General features: G+C 34.2%; 4 protein-coding genes across 5 annotated transcripts; 2 read left to right on the forward strand and 2 right to left on the reverse strand.

Moving 5' to 3' along the window:
* The first annotated feature begins 2,557 nt into the window (after positions 1-2,557).
* LOC142162284 (uncharacterized) lies at positions 2,558-4,883 on the forward strand. The gene is made up of 6 exons (XM_075218618.1): positions 2,558-2,878; positions 2,971-3,486; positions 3,764-3,979; positions 4,097-4,172; positions 4,280-4,463; positions 4,664-4,883. The coding sequence occupies exons 1-6, from the start codon at positions 2,558-2,560 to the stop codon at positions 4,881-4,883; spliced, it is 1,533 nt and encodes a 510-aa protein (XP_075074719.1).
* Positions 4,884-5,934: 1,051 nt separating this feature from the next.
* Positions 5,935-8,040, forward strand: LOC107821695 (ribosomal RNA small subunit methyltransferase). Its single transcript, XM_016648141.2, has 2 exons — positions 5,935-6,352; positions 7,109-8,040. Exons 1-2 carry the CDS (start codon positions 6,029-6,031, stop codon positions 7,847-7,849), a joined length of 1,065 nt encoding a protein of 354 aa, XP_016503627.1. The 5' UTR covers positions 5,935-6,028; the 3' UTR covers positions 7,850-8,040.
* Positions 8,041-8,667: 627 nt separating this feature from the next.
* LOC107821694 (peptide chain release factor PrfB2, chloroplastic) lies at positions 8,668-14,033 on the reverse strand. Of its 2 annotated transcripts, XM_016648140.2 has the most exons (7): positions 13,587-14,031; positions 12,543-12,755; positions 10,572-10,673; positions 10,184-10,321; positions 9,520-9,824; positions 9,260-9,413; positions 8,668-9,171 (listed from the first exon to the last, which is right to left on the reverse strand). In XM_016648140.2, exons 1-7 carry the CDS (start codon positions 13,983-13,985, stop codon positions 9,043-9,045), a joined length of 1,440 nt encoding a protein of 479 aa, XP_016503626.1. In that variant the 5' UTR covers positions 13,986-14,031; the 3' UTR covers positions 8,668-9,042. The 2 variants fall into 2 exon arrangements, with proteins under 2 accessions (XP_016503626.1, XP_075073708.1); XM_075217607.1 differs by lacking the exon at positions 9,260-9,413 and having other exon boundaries at positions 13,587-14,033.
* Positions 14,034-16,241: 2,208 nt separating this feature from the next.
* Positions 16,242-19,144, reverse strand: LOC107821693 (iron-sulfur assembly protein IscA-like 2, mitochondrial). Its single transcript, XM_016648139.2, has 4 exons — positions 18,755-19,144; positions 18,190-18,314; positions 17,757-17,865; positions 16,242-16,682 (listed from the first exon to the last, which is right to left on the reverse strand). Exons 1-4 carry the CDS (start codon positions 18,914-18,916, stop codon positions 16,617-16,619), a joined length of 462 nt encoding a protein of 153 aa, XP_016503625.1. The 5' UTR covers positions 18,917-19,144; the 3' UTR covers positions 16,242-16,616.
* Between the last annotated feature and the right edge of the window lie 2,350 nt (positions 19,145-21,494).

The raw sequence follows: 21,494 nt of genomic DNA on the forward strand, positions 1-21,494 counted from the left end.
TCATAGCATTAATGGTGACAAAAATTCCCGCTTTAATGAATTCCACTTCCCAAATATTCAATTGATGAATAAATGGCAAGTGGGGGGACTATCTGTATTGGGAAAAATTGAGTTTACATATTGAAGTGATTGAAAGATGATGTGTCATGACACGAAGGTTGGTCAAAGAATGATGATTAGCAAGGAGGCACGAGTTGCAATAGATATGAGCAGAGGCACATGAAGAGGCACGAGTGGTTATTCAGAAGACTCAACGCTCGTACCTATTTAATCCAAAAATCAAGGAGAATGAATCTGACAGCACAAGAGACAAATACAGTATTTAATAAGCATTAAATATTAAAAACGTTAGGGAATCTGTATTGAATCACAATGATTATGTAACGTAACATTTAATGCCTTTAATTGTCTATAATGGCCTTATTATGACAAATGCATAATGTATAACTTGGAGATAGTTATAAAAGGAAGAGAATGAATCATTTGTAAGGACAAGAAAGACTATCTGAATATATTGGTTTACTTTGTTTTCTTTTGATTATCTTATTGCTGACAAAATCACTTTCCTTTATTCATTCTTTGATTATCAGTAACTCGAGTTCTTCTAAATTAAGGCTTTACCCGAAATTTTACTTTTTGGTTAAACACATACAAAGGTTGGTCACAGTCTAAGCAGTATCATGTGCGCTATCCAACCACCTAAAGGTGGCCTCCATGCTGCCCAAATGCAAAAGCTGATTTCGCGTAGCTGCATTTTCTCTGTACCAAAGCTCGATTGTGGTTTATCCAAAAATATAAAAAAATAAATGCATACATAGAAAGCTCACATGTGACATCTAGTGATTCAGTGATAATAATCACTAAACAAGAGTGTTGTAAAAGGAAGTACAAACTGACCATACTTTTACTTTAAAATGCCTAAATCTCGCCAGTCATTTGTTTTACAAAGAATATACTCGTTATTTATATCTAGATGGAATGGAACCAAGAGATCTAAACAAAAATTTGAAAATAAGGAACCTATTGCACCTGATGTCAATAATACGATATCATCTTAGAACTTTAGAGCTAAAACTAACCAATTTATATATCCATCCTCTTATTATGATTAAACACAAGTTTGCACTACGTAATAAGCGATTATAAGGTTGTTGTTTGTGATCTTCTTGTGAAGTATGTTTTATTATCAAAATAAATACCTTGATAAGTTGGAGCCATTCGCAAATCATAGACCGTCCTCCCATTCCTTTTTGAATCAACCATGTTAACAATTATCTCTTTCATAGGTAAGGTCCAGCTGTAAAATTAACATAAGCTGAGGATGGTATACTTAAATCATATCCCTATGCTCTCCATAACCATATTGATCGCAAATTCAGATTGCAATAGTGTCAAACAAGCGAAAGCATTAATAAGTGGAAGAAAGAAAGTATAAACAACAACCCTTGGGTGGAGTTTGACTGCTTTCTGGTCCGGGCTTTTTCTTCGATGTTATAAACATAGAAATTCACAAGATAGACAAAACAAACATCTATTAAAGCAGTCGTAAAACTCATTAATAAAAATACACTAATATGTTAGTCTGTGGACTGATTCTAAATAAAGCTAATACCACAAATAAGCATCTTGTTTCTTTATAATATTCATTTAAAACAATTAGTGTCAAGCATTCCTAAGCGGAACATGCTAGGCAATACTTGAAAATTAGTAGATCTTAATTCTTATGAATATAACCAACAACACTCAATCATAGGGAACCCAAACCAAGAAGATAAGTGTGTACTAGCTGGACTAGGCTCCTAAACAATAAATAGGCTTTCTATCCTATATGATATGTTCAATTTTTAGCATGTTTGTTCAGAGGAGTTTAGCGGGGAAGAGGAGGAAGGGTAACAAAATAATAAATGCAAGTAAATCATTTAGAAGAAACCAAAGAAATTGTCAATAAAGTTCATGCTAATGCATTTGTAGATTTGCTTTAGTAGCTTTTTCCTGAGTTTTCTCTATCAGTTTCTTGATCCCAGAGTTCAACCAGAATTTAAAGGCTTACCAAATTCCAAATTCTCAAAATGGAAAAAAATTGGATTCTTTCATCCGTAGTTAATATATCAAACTAAACCTGTTGGGAAGAAGAAACCATGTCCTAATTCTAACAGTCATAGAGATTCACTTAAAGAAGAAGAGTGAATTGGTCGTGCATGTTAAGTCCTTAGATAGTGGGGGACAAAATTAATGGGTTAGGGAACATCAATTAGTGGGCATGAGGGACATAAATTAATGGGGATTAGTAAGAAGATTATAATATTAGGAGACAAAAGTTAGTGTGTTAGCATGGGGGAATAAATATATAGAAACAAAAGTTAGTGTGTTAGTATGGGGGAATAAATATATATGTAAGTGTATAGTATAAACATGTACAAGAGCAAGAAATGAAAACACAGAAGTTTTTCCTCAACCAAGTTTGTCTTTCAATTTCTTACAAAGTATTAATAAATGAATGACTTAAGCAGAGAACAATTTCGAGTATATAAACTATCATCATAGTCAGTAACCTAAAATGCCTGAAACAACCATCATCTCTACTGGTGATACGAGCAATGCTGCAAAACCAGTCAGCTATGATGTCAATCACCCTTATCATCTCAACAACTTTGATTCACCTGGAATGACTCTAGTCAACACTGTATTTGATGGAATAGGATATCCAGGGTGGAGGAGATCTATTCTCTTGTCTTTGTCAGCCAAGAAGAAACTTGGTTTCATCAATGGAGCATGTCAATCTCCAGATCTGAAATCTCCAGAACATGAACAATGGAGTTGTGTGAATGACATAGTCATCTCTTCAATTTTAAATGCTCTCTCAAAGATATTGCAGACAGTGTGATATATTCCAAAACTACAAAAGAACTTTGGGACAGTTTGGAGCAATGATTTGGGAGATCAAATGGAGCCAAGCTTTATCATCTGCAGAAGGAATTAATAGGTTTAGTACAGGGAAACAATGACATTGCAGCATACTTCACTAAGATCAAACGACTGTGGGATGAATTGGATGCTTTAAATGTTATCATATGTTGTTCATGTGTTTGTGTTTGTGAAGGAAAGGCAAAGTTGACTAAGTCTCTTGAAGATCAGAGATTGATCCAATTCCTAATGGGAATAAATGACATCTATGCACAAGCAAGAGGAAATATCCTCATGATGAACCCTTTGCCTAGCATAGATGTTGCTTATTCACTTCTCTTGCAGGATGAAAATCAAAGAGAAGTTTATGCAAATGCACATTTTAATTCTGAATCAGTATCATTCATGGCAGCTGGAGAGGCCAAGCAGCCTAATGCACAACTTCTAGCTGATTTTGCAGTTTTCATGATCACAGGACAAGGGAAGAATTATCAAAAACTTAGAAGCCAAACACAAAGAGGAGCAGGCATATCACCCAAATACAACAACTTAGGGCAAAAGTTTGTTAAACTTCAACAAAAGGTTTAAAGGGAAAAAGAAATACAATCCTAATGTGTCTTGTACTTATTGTGGAAAAACAAGGCATACACAAGAGGACTGCTATAGAATTATTGGATTTCCAGAAGATTTTGAGTTCACCAATCACAAAGGTTATCAGACTCAAATTAAAGGAAATGCAATCCTAGCACATGAGGAACGCGAGAATTTAGCAGGACAAAGCACTGAGCTCAACAATAGTAATTTTGGACAACAACTCAGCAAGGAACAAATTGCATAAATGATGCACATGTATAAGCAGGAAAAGTTAGCACATGTAGGAAATACAGGAATCAATGCTAATACAATTGCTGGTACTATTCTAAAATTCTCAGGTTCAGTGTTTACTAGTCTAAAATCAGACACCTGGATCATTGATTCAGGTACCTCAGAGTATATGTGTTTTGATCCTAATTCATTCATATTTCTAACTCCACTTCCTGTACCTTTGAATATCAGTCTACCTAATTCTTTCAAGGTGATTGTTACTCATATAGGGAGTATTTCTATTCTGCCAGGTCATATTCTTAACAATATGTTACATGTTCCAAATTTCAAATATAACTTATTATCAGTTAATAGATTTTGTGTTCAGTTCAAGTATGATGTCCTATTCACATCTATTGGGTGTGTATTGCAAGGCCTTTTAATGAAGAGTCCACAAGTTTTTGGTAAAGTTAGGGAGGGTCTCCACTTGTTGGAACTAGGGCCTTAGTATGGTGAAGTTTTTGGTGTAGTAATGTACTTTCAATTCCAAAAGAAAGAAATCATGTTTCAGAGTCTGTTTCTTTTTCTAGTGCAATTCAAGTTAATGGTATTCCTGATGTTAAACTTTGGCATATAAGATTAGGACACCTCCCATTTTCAGCAATAAAATATTTAGATTTTCTTCATTGTAAGCCAAATTCTGAGTTTATATGTATGTTTGTCATAAGGCTAAGCAAACCAGGAATCCTTTTTCTGTCAGTAGCAGAAAATCCAAGCATATATTTGAACTTATACATGTAGATACACGGGGACCTTATAAGTCAAATACGTACAATGAATTTAGATATTTTCTTACTATAGAAGATGACTATAGTAGAGGAACATGAACATTTTTATTAAGTGCAAAAAACAATGCTTTTCCAATGCTTAAATCTTTTCTGTGTATGGTTGAAAGGCAATTCAATGTGAAAGTCAGAATGATAAGATCTGACAACGCATTAGAATTGGGAAAAGGTACGCAAGAGGTAGCTTTCTTAGCTTCAGAAGGAATTCTACACCAACTATCTTGTGTAGCAACTCCTCAACAGAATGGAATTGTTGAAAGGAAGCATAAACACCTTTTAGAGATTGCAAGAGGGTTAATGTTTCAATCCAAGCTACATATGTCCTATTAGGGTGAATCTACCCTAACTGCCACACATCTTATTAATAGGATGTCTTCTAGTGTTCTTAAAGGAAAGACACCATATGGGGTTTTATTTCAAGAGAAACCTAAGTATGATCATTTATGGAATTTTGGATGTCTCTGTTATGCCTCAACAATAGTTAAATGAATAAAAGAAAAATAAATAAACAACAGTCTATAATTTTTCTACAATTTCTGCAGTATAATGTATGTTATGTCTTCTTTTTCTTCTTCTTCGAGTTTCAATATGAAATTCAGCCAAAACCAAGTCTAATCTTCACCAAAACCCTTCAAAATTGAGATATAAACTCCAAACCATATTCCCAATTATTTTCAACAATACCCAATCCAAACAAATAGTGATTTTTGAAAACCCAAATTCGAATTCAAAGCTTTTTAATGGCTGTCAATGGTGGAATTGCTGCTCTCTTTTCCTTTTGCTTTGTATTTGATTTCTATAATTTTTTCGAATGTATCGATCATTAATTGATGTGCTATTGTAGAAATCAATAGACTATAACTCGCATCCTCATCGACTACAATGTCATCGACCTGAAATTCTCTAAATCTCCCATAGCTATCCCAATTCCCATTCAGTTGTGGCATAATTGAGATTTTGGACATAATTGCATTTGTTGCAGAAGAATTATAGAAGATTTAGCCATTTTTGATTTGTGAAATCAGAAAAAATGTTGAAACACAATGTATCGTAAAAACAGAACGTGATTTGCGTTGTAAAATATCTGGAAGAATATTTAATTCCCCAATATTTGCGCGCCTAAATAAGGAAACCTGCAGCTATAATGATTTCTTATCTAATGAATTGTCTATATTTTGTAGAAATACTATTAGCATGCGGGTAATATGCAAACTATGAATATATTTGGTAATATAGTTTTCCTATATGGTATAGGAACGAAAATATCCCTTTTTAAAAAAGTTTTGCAAGTTAGCAGGCCTTAGAACCGACGGGCCGTGACCCAAATACAGGACGGGTCGGTGAGCCCAAAAGATTACACCATTTCAAAGAAGTCTTCACTCAAAACCTTTTGAACGACCTCAGCTCAAAACCCTAGTGGCACATAGCATTCAACCGCCAACTGGTAATCTTCTTCCCACACAACCATTATTGCCATGGCGGGAGGGAAGATGAGGAGAGACAAGCCCCACCGTGGTGCATCAGCCGGCGGCTCAAATCCTCACTTCCAGGGAGGGATATCGTTCCACAAATCCAAGGGTCAGCACATTCTGAAAAATCCTCTATTGGTTGACTCTATTGTCCAAAAAGCCGGAATTAAATCTACGGATGTCATCCTCGAAATTGGTCCTGGTACCGGTAATCTTACTAAGAAGCTTCTAGAAGCCGGAAAGTCAGTTATTGCTGTTGAGCTTGATCCTCGTATGGTTCTCGAATTGCAACGAAGGTTTCAGGGTACTCCTTTATCTAACCGACTCAAGGTATCTTATTTTATTTCATCAGTTTTTTTCCTGTAAGATATTTATTGCTTAAAGGACCTTAAGTGTCAGTTGAAATAGCTCATAATTGAAAGAAAGGATGAATGACAATGGATTGGGTGTTGTTAAGGTATAGCATAACCATTATCCAATTTTTCCACCCACTAGTTGGACTGCTCCGTCCTTGCTGTATTGGCTTATACGTGTAATCAGGCCAATAACACTTTTAATGATTAAACTAAGAATAGAAACCAAAATAAAAACACAAATTTAAGTTAAAGTCATTTCATGTTCTCCCAAGATTTAGGTGATGCGGTTCTATCTGCATTATAAAATATAAAAGTAATTGCTAAGATTTCTTTTTAGTTGAGTAAATGTATAAAAGAGGATACTTATATGTACTGCGGGTGTAGTAGGGTAGAGGGTATAAATTTTTTAAAATTTAGCTACCCGTATATTTGAGGCTGACTAAATTTTTAATCATCAGCCTTAACTTTAACCCCAAATTGTTTTTAAAAATGAGATTCAAATTCCATCCGTACTTGGTGGCTTTGAGATATCACTTGTCTAGTTGCCTTATTATTTGAAAAAGAGATCAGTTGTCTAGTTAAATTCTGTTGGTTAACTGAATTTTGTGGAAGTTTTTGCGAAGCTATAATGTGTATATTGTTCTTATTTTCAATTAAATGCATGTCCCATCATATATGTGTACATTGGGGTGCCGAAGCTGTTCTGATCTTCTGATCTTCTGGCCTGCAGGTTATACAAGGGGATGTTCTCAAGTGTGATCTCCCTTACTTCGACATTTGTGTTGCTAACATCCCATATCAAATATCATCTCCTCTTACCTTCAAGTTATTGGCTCATAGACCTCTATTCAGAGCTGCAGTAATAATGTTCCAGAGAGAATTTGCTATGAGGCTTGTTGCTCAACCGGGTGATACTCTTTATTGCCGCCTTTCTGTGAACACCCAGCTGTTGGCTCGAGTATCGCACTTACTCAAGGTAGGAAAGAATAATTTCAGGCCACCGCCGAAGGTTGATTCTTCTGTAGTTAGAATTGAACCTAGAAAACCACTTGCTCCTGTCAATTTTAAGGAGTGGGATGGTTTGGTCAGGATCTGTTTCAACCGGAAAAACAAAACTATAGGTTCTATTTTTAGACAAAAATCCGTACTCTCTTTACTGGAAAAAAACTATAGAACTTTGCAAGCATTACAACTCGCTGAGAATGTTCCTTCAGAGGATGTGGAAATGGCGTTGGATGTATCCGCCTTGGGAGAGACATTTGGAGACTTGAGTATGGATGCTGATGATGAGAAGGATGATGACGAGATGGAGGTGGATGATGGTGACGCTAAAAGATCTGAATTCAAAGAGAAAGTTTTGGCAGTGCTAAAGGAAGGCAAATATGAGGATAAGAGATCTTCCAAGCTCACACAAGCAGATTTCATGCACCTACTTTCTCTATTTAACAAGGCTGGCATACATTTTTCTTGATTGAAGGGGCAACCAGTTATATGAGCTTATTGTTTCTTTCCGGTCATGCATGTTTGTGCTCTTTCTCCTCATGGAGATTCAATTTTGTTTCCGTTATAATGTTCTAAAAGCTTGAAATTTGTAGATAATTTGGACTTATTGTTTTGCGATATGGTGGTTTTGAATGAAATTAGAAGATCCTCTCCTCTTTGTAATATGGACTTTCTCAAGATTTGCCTCTTGTTGCACCATTAAAGTCAATGTTGAACGCCTTTTCCTGTACTGCGTTGTTGGTTAAGAACCATGCTACTGCCTCTATGGTTATAAACTGAAGTTCTCGGTTTTGTATTTACCGTCATCATAGTGACATACGTGAAGCAGAATTTACAATATAGTGTGTCATACCTAATGGTTAAGTAATTTTTTGTTCTGTTAGGAACTTCCAACCGAATAGATATAGCTTTCTCCAATGTTTTGATCTTAGATTGAAAAGGCTGATCTAGTTTGAATTAATTTTTGTCTGACCAAATATTACTTGTCGAGTTTTGACGTATGATGTTAGAACCAGTATGAAATTGCGAAAGCAGGGAGACCTAAGTGGATCCAGAGTTGGCCAAACAGAACAAACTCACCCCTTAAACAGATAGCTGCATTTTCCGAGGCAGATTAGAAATTGACGACAACCAAGATCTTATTCATGAGCTGAGAACAGTGGTTTTCTGCTGAACTTAACATTTCAGCGGCATAATGTCGCTTGGGTAGAATTTATGTACCGTACTGGGAGGATGGGAGGGTTCAAGAAGAAAATCAATTGATCACGCAGTTACTCGTACGCTACCTCAGTTTGACAGGTTCTGCTCTTATATATATAGTTTCACTGTTATTACATAGTTAGGATGAAATAAAGCAGTCTCCTAGCAAGGAGTACCAGCTTGAAGCAAAGATATTATTACATCAACTTCGTATAAATGATGCGATCCATACGGTGGAACTTCGGCAAAAGAATAGTAGCCAGCATATGTTATTACCATGAACTAGCAGGAATGATGTGTTATGACCAAAACATTTCTTTGAGCTTCTCCTCCTTTGCAATTATAAGGCATCAGTAAAGCGGCCTCTTGGTGTCACAAAGTGGAGTTTGTGAACTGAGATTGGTGTATATTATCCATTTTCACTATCGACTGGCAATGTTCCCGGAAAATTAAGGTTAGAGGTCATTCTTCATCCTTGTCTAATGATGTTGAAAGAAAGCTCAAAATGAAGTCATCAATATCCCCTTCAAGCACAGAATCAGGATCTGAAACCTCATAATTTGTCCGGAGATCTTTCACCATGCGATAAGGCTGCAAACATGATACAGAGCAGTTATGATGACTACATGAACCATAGATATGCAGGTAAAATGAAAGGTTAAACTGTACGAAAGCATACATGGAGCACATAAGAACGTATTTGGTTGCCCCAGCTAATCTCAGTGAGAGACTGGGTATGTTCTGCAGTCACTTGAGCCTGCCGTGCCATCTCAAGTTGGTCCAAGCGTGACTGAAGCACAGCCATGGCAGAAGCCTTGTTTAAATGCTGTGACCTAATGTTTGAACGAAGAGCAATAAAAACTTCATTTCTGTCCTTCTGTTTTCCAATGGAAATGAGAGAAGCTTTCGTATACATTTTCCACCAGAATGGATGCTTACCTTTCATTCTGACAAGAGGCAGTAATGCCTGTGGGAATATGAGTTATCCTGACAGCACTCTCAGTTTTGTTAACACTCTGACCACCAGCCCCTCCTGATCGAAAACGATCAATTCGAAGATCAGATTCATTGATCTGAACACGGGTAGATCCATCCCCGAGAATTGGAATAACAGCAACTGCGGCAAAGGAAGTATGCCTTCTCTTTGCGCTGTCAAATGGTGAGATGCGTACTAGACGATGCACTCCTACCTCTGATTTGGCATATCCAAAAGCATTTTCACCATCAACTTTGATTGTTGCACGCTGATAAGCAAGACTTAGCAGAAGTCAGCGGAGCAATAATACATAGCTAACTAGTGCCATGATGGAAATTTAAGAGGAAAACTTCCTAATTCCAGGTTAAATTAGAACCCATGATCATTTATTTCGATCGATAGAACCTATGAAAATTCACAACCCCATTTTAAACACACATTGATGCTATACTTAATGAAGTCTGGTATGCTTCAAGGTCAAACTGAGTTCTCCCGATGGAATGTACTAAAAGTAACACTTGTTTAAATAGCTAGAGAGTGTTCAAGATTCACAAATTTTACTCTTTATACGTCTTAATAGCTACAGAATTTTCAAGCAAAAGAAGAAAATATGGTAAGAACCTAGACCTTGATTCCTGCAATCTCACCAGGCATTTCGTCCACAACAGAAACACCATATCCTTTACGTTGAGCCCACAATTTGTACATCTGCATGACCATTGAAGCCCAATCCATGCTCTCAGTACCGCCAGCTCCAGCTTGCACCTATACGGGAAATAACAAGATGGTGAGTATCTATTTTAGAAAACATGATTGTAGAAATCAACAACTTGAGTAGGTTTTTGCTATGACATGTCCTAAGTAAGCTTTCTGGGATTAAGATGTGACAAGGGGAGATAAGTACACAATCAAAGATCAGGTAGAGAAAAGGTTCTCCAAACAAAAAGATACATGTATCAGTAAAACCATGTTTTGACTATTCTAAAAACACGATCCGAGCTTCAGAGGAACTAACCTCTATAAAACAAGAGCAATAATCATGCTCCCCAGATAATAAAGCTTCGAGCTCTTTTTCTTTCACGTTCCTTCTAATCCTTAATAGAGCTTTCACTGATTCCTGCAATCAAAAGGACTAATAAAATAGGTAGAAATGTGGAGTGACAATAGAGTTTCTCACAAGATTGATCCAGGATGCAGATACCATAATGAATAGGAGTATCCCAGAATACTCACTTTCTTGAAAGGAAAAGAAATGTTTTATCATATAAAATATAACACAAGAAGGTATGTAGAACCTAACTTTCACTTCTTTATACAACTTCTTCCATAGCTATTCCTGGAAGAAAAAGAAAACGAAAAATTTCAACTGCTCACAAGTACATTAACCGTCAAACCAAGTAGTCAGTCTTATACAGAAGATGGAGTTGCAAATTCAGCAGTTTCTTTATTTATTTATTTATTAATTCTACCAAGCAGGGATTGAGCTGTTGATACTTGCAAGTCAGATTCAAAACTCTCACATATAATATAGCACAAGTTGTACAGAACATAACCTTACTTTATAGTATAACCATTCCTTACCGATTCCTGGAAGGAAAAAACAAACAAAAAGCAACTCCTCCTAATTTCACTTTGGTCAAACAAAGCAATCTTTTATTTTTTATTTTTTAGAGAAGGACCAAGCAATCAGTTTTACCCGGAAGATGAGTTACGATTTCACTTATTTATTTCTTTATTTATTATACCAAGCAGGAATTGGGCTGTTCGTACTTGCATATTCATCACTAAGAACTAGATTGTTAGTTAAAGTTACAAATAAAGTATTTAAAGAAAGGCCAAATACATAAGCAGGCACCTAAACTTGGCACTTAAAGTTAGGCCCATTCCTATTAGAAAAAAAAAATATTGTCACTGAAATTTCCCTCCCAGCAGCAAACCCCCGTTGCATCCCAATTCTTCTTCCTTCACTATCTTTGTCAGACCACCAAAACCCCCACAGAGAATCACCACTACCACCATTTCACATACCCACCAGAAACAAAAATCTTCAATCAGTTATAACCTTAGCACATCCATCTCTCATTGATTTCAATAGACAAATTTAAAAACCCGCTATAAAAGGCTTTTACAATCAGAGAAGAACCAGCAGTAGTGAGCGAGCAGCAAAAAAAAATTCCGACTAACAGCGACCTCCAGAAAACCTCGATCTTGGCTGGAAATTTATTCTCCGACGATCCTGTAATGCCACCTCCGGCAATCTCTCTCCTTTTCTTCCTTCCTTATTTCCTCATTTCGGAAACACCTTAAAAATTACACGCTCCTTCAAAAATCAAATCAGATAACCATCGAGTTTGATGGAAAAATCTCGCTGGTGATTCCAGTTGATAATGAAAGCATTGACAGCACCATGACCAAGAAAATTTGAGAGTAAGCTGAAGGAAATTCTTAAAGAGTGATTCTTTGCACTTGTTCCCCTGGATATTCTGTAAAAAATGGAATTGGAGATTTTAAGGAGTGGCCGTGGTGGATTTTTGATGAAGAATAGCTAAAAGTTAAAATTTAAACTAAAATTTTCTTTAGCTCTTCACGCGCTCAAGAGAAGTATTGTTCACACAATATGACATGTCAGCGATCTGTGTTAAATACACACACTTGGGAGGTAGTTCGAGTACCTAATAGGAACGGGCCTAACTTTAAGTGTCTAGGTGAAAAACGGTGTCAAGTTTAGGTGCTTGCTTATGTATTTGGCCTTAAAAAAAAGGTGTAACTACAAATTAAGTGGAACCCCTAGGATCAAAACTAATAGCTATTTAAATGAAAGTACTGATAAACTTCAATGATCTGCCTGAATAAACTGAACTTAAGAGGAAGAATCGGGGTTAGAGATTTGCACCATTGTAAACTAAACTGAAACACGTGGATAGTGTAAAACAGGAACATGGAGTAGTGGATTAGATTCCTTGCAAAAAAAAGTTTTAAAGCTCACCGATTCCAACTCTGGATCATTCTCTTCTCGGGCAAGCTTTATCATGTCAATATGCTCAACCAACTCTTGTTCAATTGCCATAACATCCTCCATTTTTTTCATTAAAGAACCATGTTCACGGCTGATTTTCCCGGCATGGACAGGGTCATCCCATAGATCTGCCTTATTGGTTTGAGCTGACAGCACTTCAAGCCTATCCATTAGCCTTTTCCACTATAAATGGGAGAAGACAAAAAAAAGACTTAAACTCATTATTAAAAATAAAAGATTCTCCAAGGGAGCCATGTAATATATTATTTCAGAGAAATTATTATCTAAATCTAAAGATAAAGTAACACACTCCTACACATTCGCAAGTACAACAAGAATTTCTTGTCAGACTAGTTATGCTAGTTATCAGTTACTATTATTGCGTTTACAGTAACAAGATCATTCTTTTACATCCTTCTCGTATCCTGCCATAACTCTGAAGCTACTATATATCAATTAACAATATTAATGTCATGAGGATTAATGAAGGTTTGATTATTTTTGCAGTCAACTTACTCTAACTATAGCAAGCTTACTCTGAAGCTATTGTATCTGGGCTTGAGACCAACTATAGCAAGCTTACATCGGTGCAGATACTATTATCGTGGTAGCACCACTGTTCTCTCCATGTCCATCACCAACCAGACACACAGACACACCACCACCACCACCACCACCACCACCACCCCACCAACAACCCCCGCACGAAAATTCACCCTATTGTGGAAGTATTGGTAAGCAAACTGTCCCGTCTTTCAAACAGAATAAATAAACCATAAAGATCAAAACTTTGTCATAAATATCACAAGTTTTTCTCCTCTTCTTATTTTAATATAAGCATAAAGATCACAACTTTGTCATAAATATCAAAAGTTTTTCTCCTCTTCTTATTTTAATATAAGCATAAAGATCACAACTTTTTAGAAATGTGGTCCATCAAAATTAAGTAAAGCCCAAAAAAAAAGAAAAAAAAAACAGCTACTTCAAAATGCAATTAAAGATAGATAAAGAAACCTTGAGGCGTTTCTTGATAAGATGAATGGACTGAGCAATGGAAGAAGCATGGCTCTTCCAATCATTCTCACTCTCATCAATTATATTCCAACTTTTAGCTATAATTCCCTCAACAGTTAGCCCATCTGTAGTAGTGGGCTCAACAACAGCCTCGGAGCTCAAAAACCGAACACCCCATGTAGAAACAAATGGGGGTTTTGGACTTCCCTTCAAAATTGAAGAGAACCCTTTATTTCTTCTGTTAAATGAATTGTACCAAGAATTAAAAATTGAGAAGCTATTATTGGAGGAGGAATTATTAGAAGAAAGGGAAGAAAAAGGGCAAGAAAATTTGCGTGTAGGGATTCGAGAGAGCTGCTTTGATCTTTTTCCTAATGTTTTCAATAGTAAAAATGACATTTCTTTTTCCTCTTTCTGTAATCGATTTGAGGAACCAGAGGTTTAGGCGAGGGTTTAAGGTAGTAATTCAGATTTCAAAAGACGAAACTATACGACGTCGTACTCTTTTTTAAAAAAAAAAAAGTTATTTGAGGCCCGTCCATAGATGGAGTAAGCTTTGCCTTTGAAAAATTTTCACAAACCACTATTGTTTAGTGATTATTAGCTAGTTGTACCTATCATTTACTATATTACTTTCTATAGATATGTTTTCATTTTGTTAGAGTGTATTCGATGTATTTAAGCTACAGTATTCATGAATACAGTAGCAAAATTCGGCGTGAAACAGGGGATTCCAACTAGACAATTATTGTATTCGATTGTATTCACGATACGTAATTGTGAATAGAGTAACGCAAATAGCGCAAACTGTGGTCTATTCAGCTATTTTTAAACGAAAAGTGAATCAATTAACACAATAGACTCCTAATATAACTCAACTAACTCAATTACATCACCCATAATCTGTATTTGACGCGAAATATGTTGAATATTTTTCCCAAATACAACAAAATAGAGCAATCAAGTTTCTAATCCTTCCCTTTTCTGTTGATATCGTTCGTGGGTGTTTATGTTTTCAACCAATAAAATTCGAGATTCATCTATAGTGCAAAAACATATGAATACATACTGCAGATACATTTGAATACATATATACATCTGCATACATAAATTATATTACTTAAAGAAATATATGAATACATTCATGGAATACAGCGAGACAGTGAATACAATGAAATACATGGAATGCAGCGAGATACATTGAAATGCAATGAAAAACAAAGATAGTGAATACAATAAAATACATAGAAATACAGCGAGATACATTGAAATACAATGAAAAAAAAGGTAACAGACTCTTCAAGTTGCTCATCCTCAAACTCTGTCGTCTTTCTTCAAGAACAACCCTAATATTGTCTCGTCGAGAGGGCCGCGATTCTGACTTGAAACTCTCAAAATTTGGCACAAAAAAGAAAGAAATTCCTTATGATTTAATGAAGATGCGCGACTTAGTAAAGATGACTTGCAATATAAAATCATGCGAAAAATCGTACTCGACCGACGTCAAAGCAACGACAATCAGAATAGGGTGGATCTTCATGATTTCCTTTCAAACTTCCCTCAATTTACCTCAAATTTCGAAGCTCCATCTTTCTCTCTAGGGCTTGATTTCGATGGCCGTTGCTTTGATTTCGATGGCCATTGCTTTGATTTCAAACCTCCATCTGAAAGAATGAGAGACCTAAACAATACGCTCCATAGGGATAAAGAACCCATGATTATACAAACAAGCCCTTGAATGACTTGGGAGTGAAGGGATAAACATACGCTCGAGAAGCGGGTGAACAAGCCTTCTCCATAGGATTCTGACTTGGGCCAACCAATACGAGGCTATAAGGTTAGTGCAATTAATTAAGAGTATTTTATGGCTTAAGGGTATGAGGTAACCATAAATAAATATTTGGCTATAAAGATCAAAAGGTAGCTATGAAATATAATTTTTTAAAAAGGTATTTACTTAAAATAAATAAGATATCAACCTTTGCTATAGGAGGTAAAAATTCCTTAAAAGTTTAGTTTGATATATTTGGCTAACTGTAAAATAAACCTTACTAAAGTACTTTTACATTATAAACTATGCACTAAAAGTAATTTGAGGAAGATTTGCAATTTTATTCTAAGTCAATTATCCTCTATTATCAGATTTGATCTACCTGCTACTAGATCCTATCTAAACAATGCTTTATACAATATTCTCAAATTATATTTCTACTCGCCATAAACAAGGCTCAAGTCTTTAAAATTTGATATGCTATAAATGTCGTTAGGAAGAGACATAAGAGAAAAACTAAGTGGGTGCTCATTGATGATAATAGAACCGTTAAGTAGAGAAACTTAAGACACTATCGACAGATAATAGTGGTGTGAAATGTAACATTTTTGACAACAATTACTAGCTTTGGTGTAAGTAGCTCCTTCATATTGGCATTTCCCCCAATCTTTGGTACCACTTTTAGACCATCACCTGAGCATTGTTCCATCAACATGAACATAGATTTCAAGCATCATACAGAAAAATAAAGTAAGCAAAGCTTTGCTTGATCAAACTTTTCTACCATAGTGGATTGCGACACTATCTAATATGCTTCTACCACATGCTCTCAGGGCCTTCATAACAATAGCTATAGGGAATGCCGCGAGTAAGATGTGTTCTGATTGAAGCGTCTTCACTTCAAGATTCCTTGTCAAATGTCTACAGCCAAAACTGAATAGCATCTCTTCAACTGGAATTATTGCCTAAAATACAACAGCCTGTCTGTCTGCCTAGTTTAAATATTACATTCTGCCATCCAACTAGCTCCAACAAGACAAAAGAATTGACATGTACAATAAAGAACCTATGATCTCTTGAGCACAAATTCGGAAAAATGCCTCATAATGCAGGTCTTGCTACCACAAAAGGTAGAAGTATATGATGAATAGATATTAGACACCAGAAGGATTAATATAAAAGTGACATATGGCTGCAGAAAACCATGTCCTGCTCATTGGAATGCCGATTATTTGGCTGAATGTTACTGAAGTGTCATTTTACTGCTTCACCATAAATGAACTTTTACAACTGCACCCACCCACTGCACTAGGATTGGTAGACACCTGCAGAAAATAAGACATGCACGAAAGCGGTAAAATGAAAACCCGATAGTAACAAACAGATAATGAAATGGTCCTAGTGCCAGATAAAAGATATATCAAACTTTAACGGATGAAAATTCTTGGAGCAATGTGAACATTAGGATAACGGTATAAATTCGTGTAATACACTACCACACCCTCATATGAAATCTTCTAAGACCATGTGGTTTTTATTTCCCTATAGCTCCGATAACACCAGAAAACTTGCAGGCTTGCAATTTTGTCAAATCTAAGAAGCTTTTCAACTGTTTTCCTCCAAAATAACATCCTAGCACTAACATCATATTCCCCTTTAGAAGGTATACCAAAAGTTCAATCAAGGGGGTCTGACACAATAGTAAAACATATGGTCCGAGTCATTTTACCTGTGTTTTGCAAATAATAGACTTTTGTTTGTTGATAAATAATTTTAGCACAAGTCCATTATTTCTAGCATCCATCTACTTATCGTAGTTGCGCCTTTCAAATACAGTTTTTTTTTACAACATAATGTGTTATTCTTTTCACATTTTCAGTTGAGGGCACTAGGGAGAACATGGGGGGTGTCTAGAGGAAGCAACCACAGTTTCAATACAGTATGTGGTGCAAGATAACCTTTTGAAGTATTAACTAACTTCCTTGTTCCATACATGACAAGATAGAAGACGCAAAAAACTGCTTCAAGTCTAAAGTGATCTTTTCCATACTCCAAAAGCAGTTAAATGTTGAACAAAAATTCATGCATTTTCAAAATAAAAATTCTGGTCTATATGAGTTAGACACCTTTAGTTTCTAGATAAACTACTTGAAGGTAAAACTTCTATTTTCTAACCCAGGCTAATAAATTGGTCAGTGGTACAATCATACTTGAGAATGGCAAGTGTTTTTGCGCTTAAGCTAATGACCTGTCCTAGTTCTTGCTTCATTGACAAACAGTAATTGAAAAAGAGAATAGCAACATCTGTCATGCTATTGATCTAGAACACCAATATGCATGTGTATGTGACATGCAAGAAAATACCAATAATGAAGGTCATGGAAGCTACATTTACAGACCTGAAAAGCAGAGCGAATCAGCTCCTCAACATAATCAACAGTTGCACCTTTGACGAAATCATATGATACATTATCCACGACCAATTTAACTCCGTCGCGCTCAAATATTCTATGAAGAATAAGAAATGAATAAGATGGCAACATAAACAACATACTGACAAATCTTAAAACTAGTAACATATGGTACTAAAGTGCATTTTAAGTGGCTTTGCAGGGTGGGAAGGCCGGGAGTAGGATGCCGAATTCATACTGCAAAATTTGTCAGATTTCTTATGACCACCTAGAACATGATTCAGCAATCAATCAATTATACTCGATAATTAGTTTTAAGACAACTAAGTAAAGACAAATAGGGCCCTCTAAAACTAATGCAAGGATAATATAATGCTCGAAAATTGAATAGGCTGACAAAAAGTACAAAACGTCAGCAAACCTGTCATCAGAATTGGTCTTATCATCTAGAGAGAATTCATACTGAAACCCCGAACAACCACCAGCTTCAACACTCAAACGAAGCATCTTCTCTTTATGTTCGCCAGCTTGCAACTCTTTCATCCTCTGCTCAGACATGTAAAAGGACTAAGTCAGTGAATTGTCTCAACTTAATTTTACAAGCAATTCAGACACCTAATCTCTACATCAAACCTTATAAAATAGTATAAAAGCTTGAATCTTGTCGTCTAACTGATTATGCTCTCACATAGTCGTATGTATCACGATTTCCAGAACCAAAAAAAAATCCCCATTTCAAGAAAATCCCTTTCACAAATGGAGTTTGGAGCTACTCACTTGGAAATTAACAATCTTTCATAAAGCAACTAAACAAAATTTTAGCTGATTAAACAAAAAGGGTTCAAGTCTCATGATGCTTCAAAAATAGACAGCATAAAATCCTTGGAAAAATTCTATTACAAATGCACATACGGAAAGATATAGCGACAAAATTCTATCCCAAATAAAATCAATCATAACGGACTAGAGAGAGATATTAAACTTACACGAACGCAGCTCTCGGTCATTAAGACGGAATCGAGAGCTTCGACTTGGGGTTGGGATAGAGCAGAAGAAGCAGATGAATTCAAAAGGCGGTAATTTTGGCGAATCCGAGTTGTGAAAAAAGGAACAATTCGACGAATCAGAGAACTGGACGACGATGCCATAGCCTACAACTTTTTCATCTACAGAAGATGAGATTGTCAAACTCTTCGATGTTTCTGGAAGAAATGATATGGGATTCGTCGACGAGTTGAAGATGACAAGTTGTGTTGGAAACTTTCTTTCTTGTACCCGACTCAATTGAATGAAATGGATCTGGAGCCCCGCTTACGACTTGTGCCCGACACGTACCTTCAATAAATAGCACTTATCAACGCTTGGATGCCAAATATTGCTTGATGCGGCGTGATTATTGAACTAATGTTAAAATCCCCGGTGCGCCGATATTTTGATAGAGTATCAGTCTTATGAAATTATAATATAATTTAATATTATTTTAATAAAATTTAGTTGCTATTTGATTTTGTAATGTACTGTGCATAAATATAACAATATATATATATAAATTTAAAGGATACACAATAATCAAATAAATTATTTGATTCTTATTTAATTCTTTAATAAATTAGCAAGTACTTAGTATTATTTATTTTTTACTAATGTAATTTTTTATTAACTTGTCAATTGTCCTAATATTTTATCACTATTTTTCTTTTAATATAAAATAAATTTATATTTTCTTACTCTAAAAATATTTTTACTTTTTTAAACTTATGTTATACTGTTTAAATTTTCAATTGTCTAAATTTGTCAATAAAGTTTTTTGAGTACTATTTACGTATCTTTTGTTATATTTAATTGATTTAAAGTATAAATATTCTCATATTATCTTTATTCCCTCTTTTCATACATTCTTTTCTACTATAATAGTTGATTAGTTTTTTATTAAATAATGTAATATTTTTTTACTAAATTATAATTTTTAATTTATTAAAACTAAAAAGAGATAAGCCTTTTATTATTTTTGCAAAACATCTAGCAATATTTTTAATAATTTTTATTTTATGTTATATATATAATATCCTTATATTAAGTATAAATATCCTAATAATATTTTTATATTTTTGTATTATTCAATATCGAAATATGAATTGTATTTATTAACTAAAATTTAAGTTACTATATATATACTTAGAGAGAGAGAGAGAGAGAGATTTTTTTTATCAATAATACTTTTTGAGTATGTTTATTTATTATTTTTATTTTATGTTTAAATTAATTAAAAGTATAAATTCTCTCACACTATCTCAGATTCCCCTCTTTCTGTATTAGTTTCCCCTATTATAAATTTTATATAATTATGTGTTTAATCCAATAATAGATAACATAAATAAAAGTGCATATGCCCATACTTTATAATTTACCAAAATTTCAAGGTATTTTTTACAGCTTTGGAGTTTTATTTTTCAATTCAAAAGCTTGGATAAGATTTATCTATTTTATTTTTCAATTCAAAAGTTTAGATAAGTTTTGAATATGATTTGATTTTAAAAAATAAATATAGAGAAGATATATAGATTATTTTTATTTTATTATTACCATATAAGATTCAAAACAAAATTAATAATAAAAAATTTAATTTAGTAAATGGATTGCATATATAGTTCTTAATCGATTTTTTCCTTGGTTGACAATATCCCAAGCTACTAACTCTCCTTAATATTGCCAAGTAGCTTTTTAATCGCTTGCTACTTGGCTTAACCATAATGCCAATTATATATGGTAACTTTATTCCTTTAATATATATATATATATATATATATATATATATATATATATATATATATATATATATATATATATATATATATTCTTATTTACTTTCATTCTTTTATTCTATTGCTCATATTAATATTTAAATTTACTAATAATAATATGCATTATTATTTATTTATTTTATTTATTAATTTATTTCTCACACTATCTATGCCCTATCTTCTTATATTATTTTCTTACTATAAATTTTTATATATTTTATTAAGTGTTTAATTCAATAATAGACAAAAAAGGAGCATCCGTTTATATCTTCTTATACTTCACCAAAAACTTGAGGTATTTTTTTCGTCCTTGTAGTTTTCCTAGCTTGGATAAGATTTTATTTGTTTGTTTTTTCCATTCAAAAGCTTGAAAAAAAATTGAGTTGATATGGTTTAAGAAAATAATATAAGATATATAGATTAATCTTATTATTATTAAGTTTTTGGCAAATATTTTAAGGAAGAGATAGCGATAAGAAGGTATAGAATATATGTACGACAGGTGTTTTAATTTATTAATCCTAAAAAATACAATTAACTTTATGTAAAGAAAATTTTCTATAAAGAACCGATAAAAATGGGATGATTGAATGTTTGTTTTCCGAAAAATTTGTGTAGTACAACATATAGTTTAATTTTAATTTAATAAGGTTCTCAAGTGGCTTCTTAATAAATTTTCACTTGTCTTGTTATAACTTGCCACTTGGCTTAATTAAAATTGGAAAATTTATTCCTTATATATATATAGAGATGTTTACATTTACTATTCATTTTTACCATACACATTATAGTACAATACAAATAAATATAAAAGTTATTCAATAGTAACTTTGGCTTATTACTCATATTTCAAAGTGTGTGTTTTTATCCTAGTTTTTTTTAAAAATCTTATCTCAAATTTTTACAACAATAGTTCCACTATCGG

Source organism: Nicotiana tabacum, chromosome 7 (assembly GCF_000715075.1).
Source record: "Nicotiana tabacum cultivar K326 chromosome 7, ASM71507v2, whole genome shotgun sequence".
Taxonomy (NCBI): domain Eukaryota; kingdom Viridiplantae; phylum Streptophyta; class Magnoliopsida; order Solanales; family Solanaceae; genus Nicotiana; species Nicotiana tabacum.

Excerpts from the sequence above, each read along its gene's own strand:
- LOC142162284 (XM_075218618.1), top strand. The coding sequence starts at position 2,558 with ATGCCTGAAACAACCATCATCTCTACTGGTGATACGAGCAATGCTGCA. Across the intron at positions 2,879-2,970 it reads TCTCAAAGATATTGCAGACA|AAGGAATTAATAGGTTTAGT; the intron begins GTGTGATATATT and ends TATCATCTGCAG. Across the intron at positions 4,173-4,279 it reads GAAGAGTCCACAAGTTTTTG|AGTCTGTTTCTTTTTCTAGT; the intron begins GTAAAGTTAGGG and ends ATCATGTTTCAG.
- LOC107821695 (XM_016648141.2), top strand. The coding sequence starts at position 6,029 with ATGGCGGGAGGGAAGATGAGGAGAGACAAGCCCCACCGTGGTGCATCA. Across the intron at positions 6,353-7,108 it reads CTTTATCTAACCGACTCAAG|GTTATACAAGGGGATGTTCT; the intron begins GTATCTTATTTT and ends TCTGGCCTGCAG.
- LOC107821694 (XM_016648140.2), bottom strand. The coding sequence starts at position 13,985 with ATGTCATTTTTACTATTGAAAACATTAGGAAAAAGATCAAAGCAGCTC. Across the intron at positions 10,674-12,542 it reads ATGATCCAGAGTTGGAATCG|GAATCAGTGAAAGCTCTATT; the intron begins GTGAGCTTTAAA and ends TTTTGATTGCAG. Across the intron at positions 9,414-9,519 it reads GCCTCTTGTCAGAATGAAAG|GTCACAGCATTTAAACAAGG; the intron begins GTAAGCATCCAT and ends TTCAAACATTAG.
- LOC107821693 (XM_016648139.2), bottom strand. The coding sequence starts at position 18,916 with ATGGCATCGTCGTCCAGTTCTCTGATTCGTCGAATTGTTCCTTTTTTC. Across the intron at positions 18,315-18,754 it reads TGACCGAGAGCTGCGTTCGT|AGGATGAAAGAGTTGCAAGC; the intron begins GTAAGTTTAATA and ends ATGTCTGAGCAG. Across the intron at positions 17,866-18,189 it reads AAGACCAATTCTGATGACAG|AATATTTGAGCGCGACGGAG; the intron begins GTTTGCTGACGT and ends TATTCTTCATAG.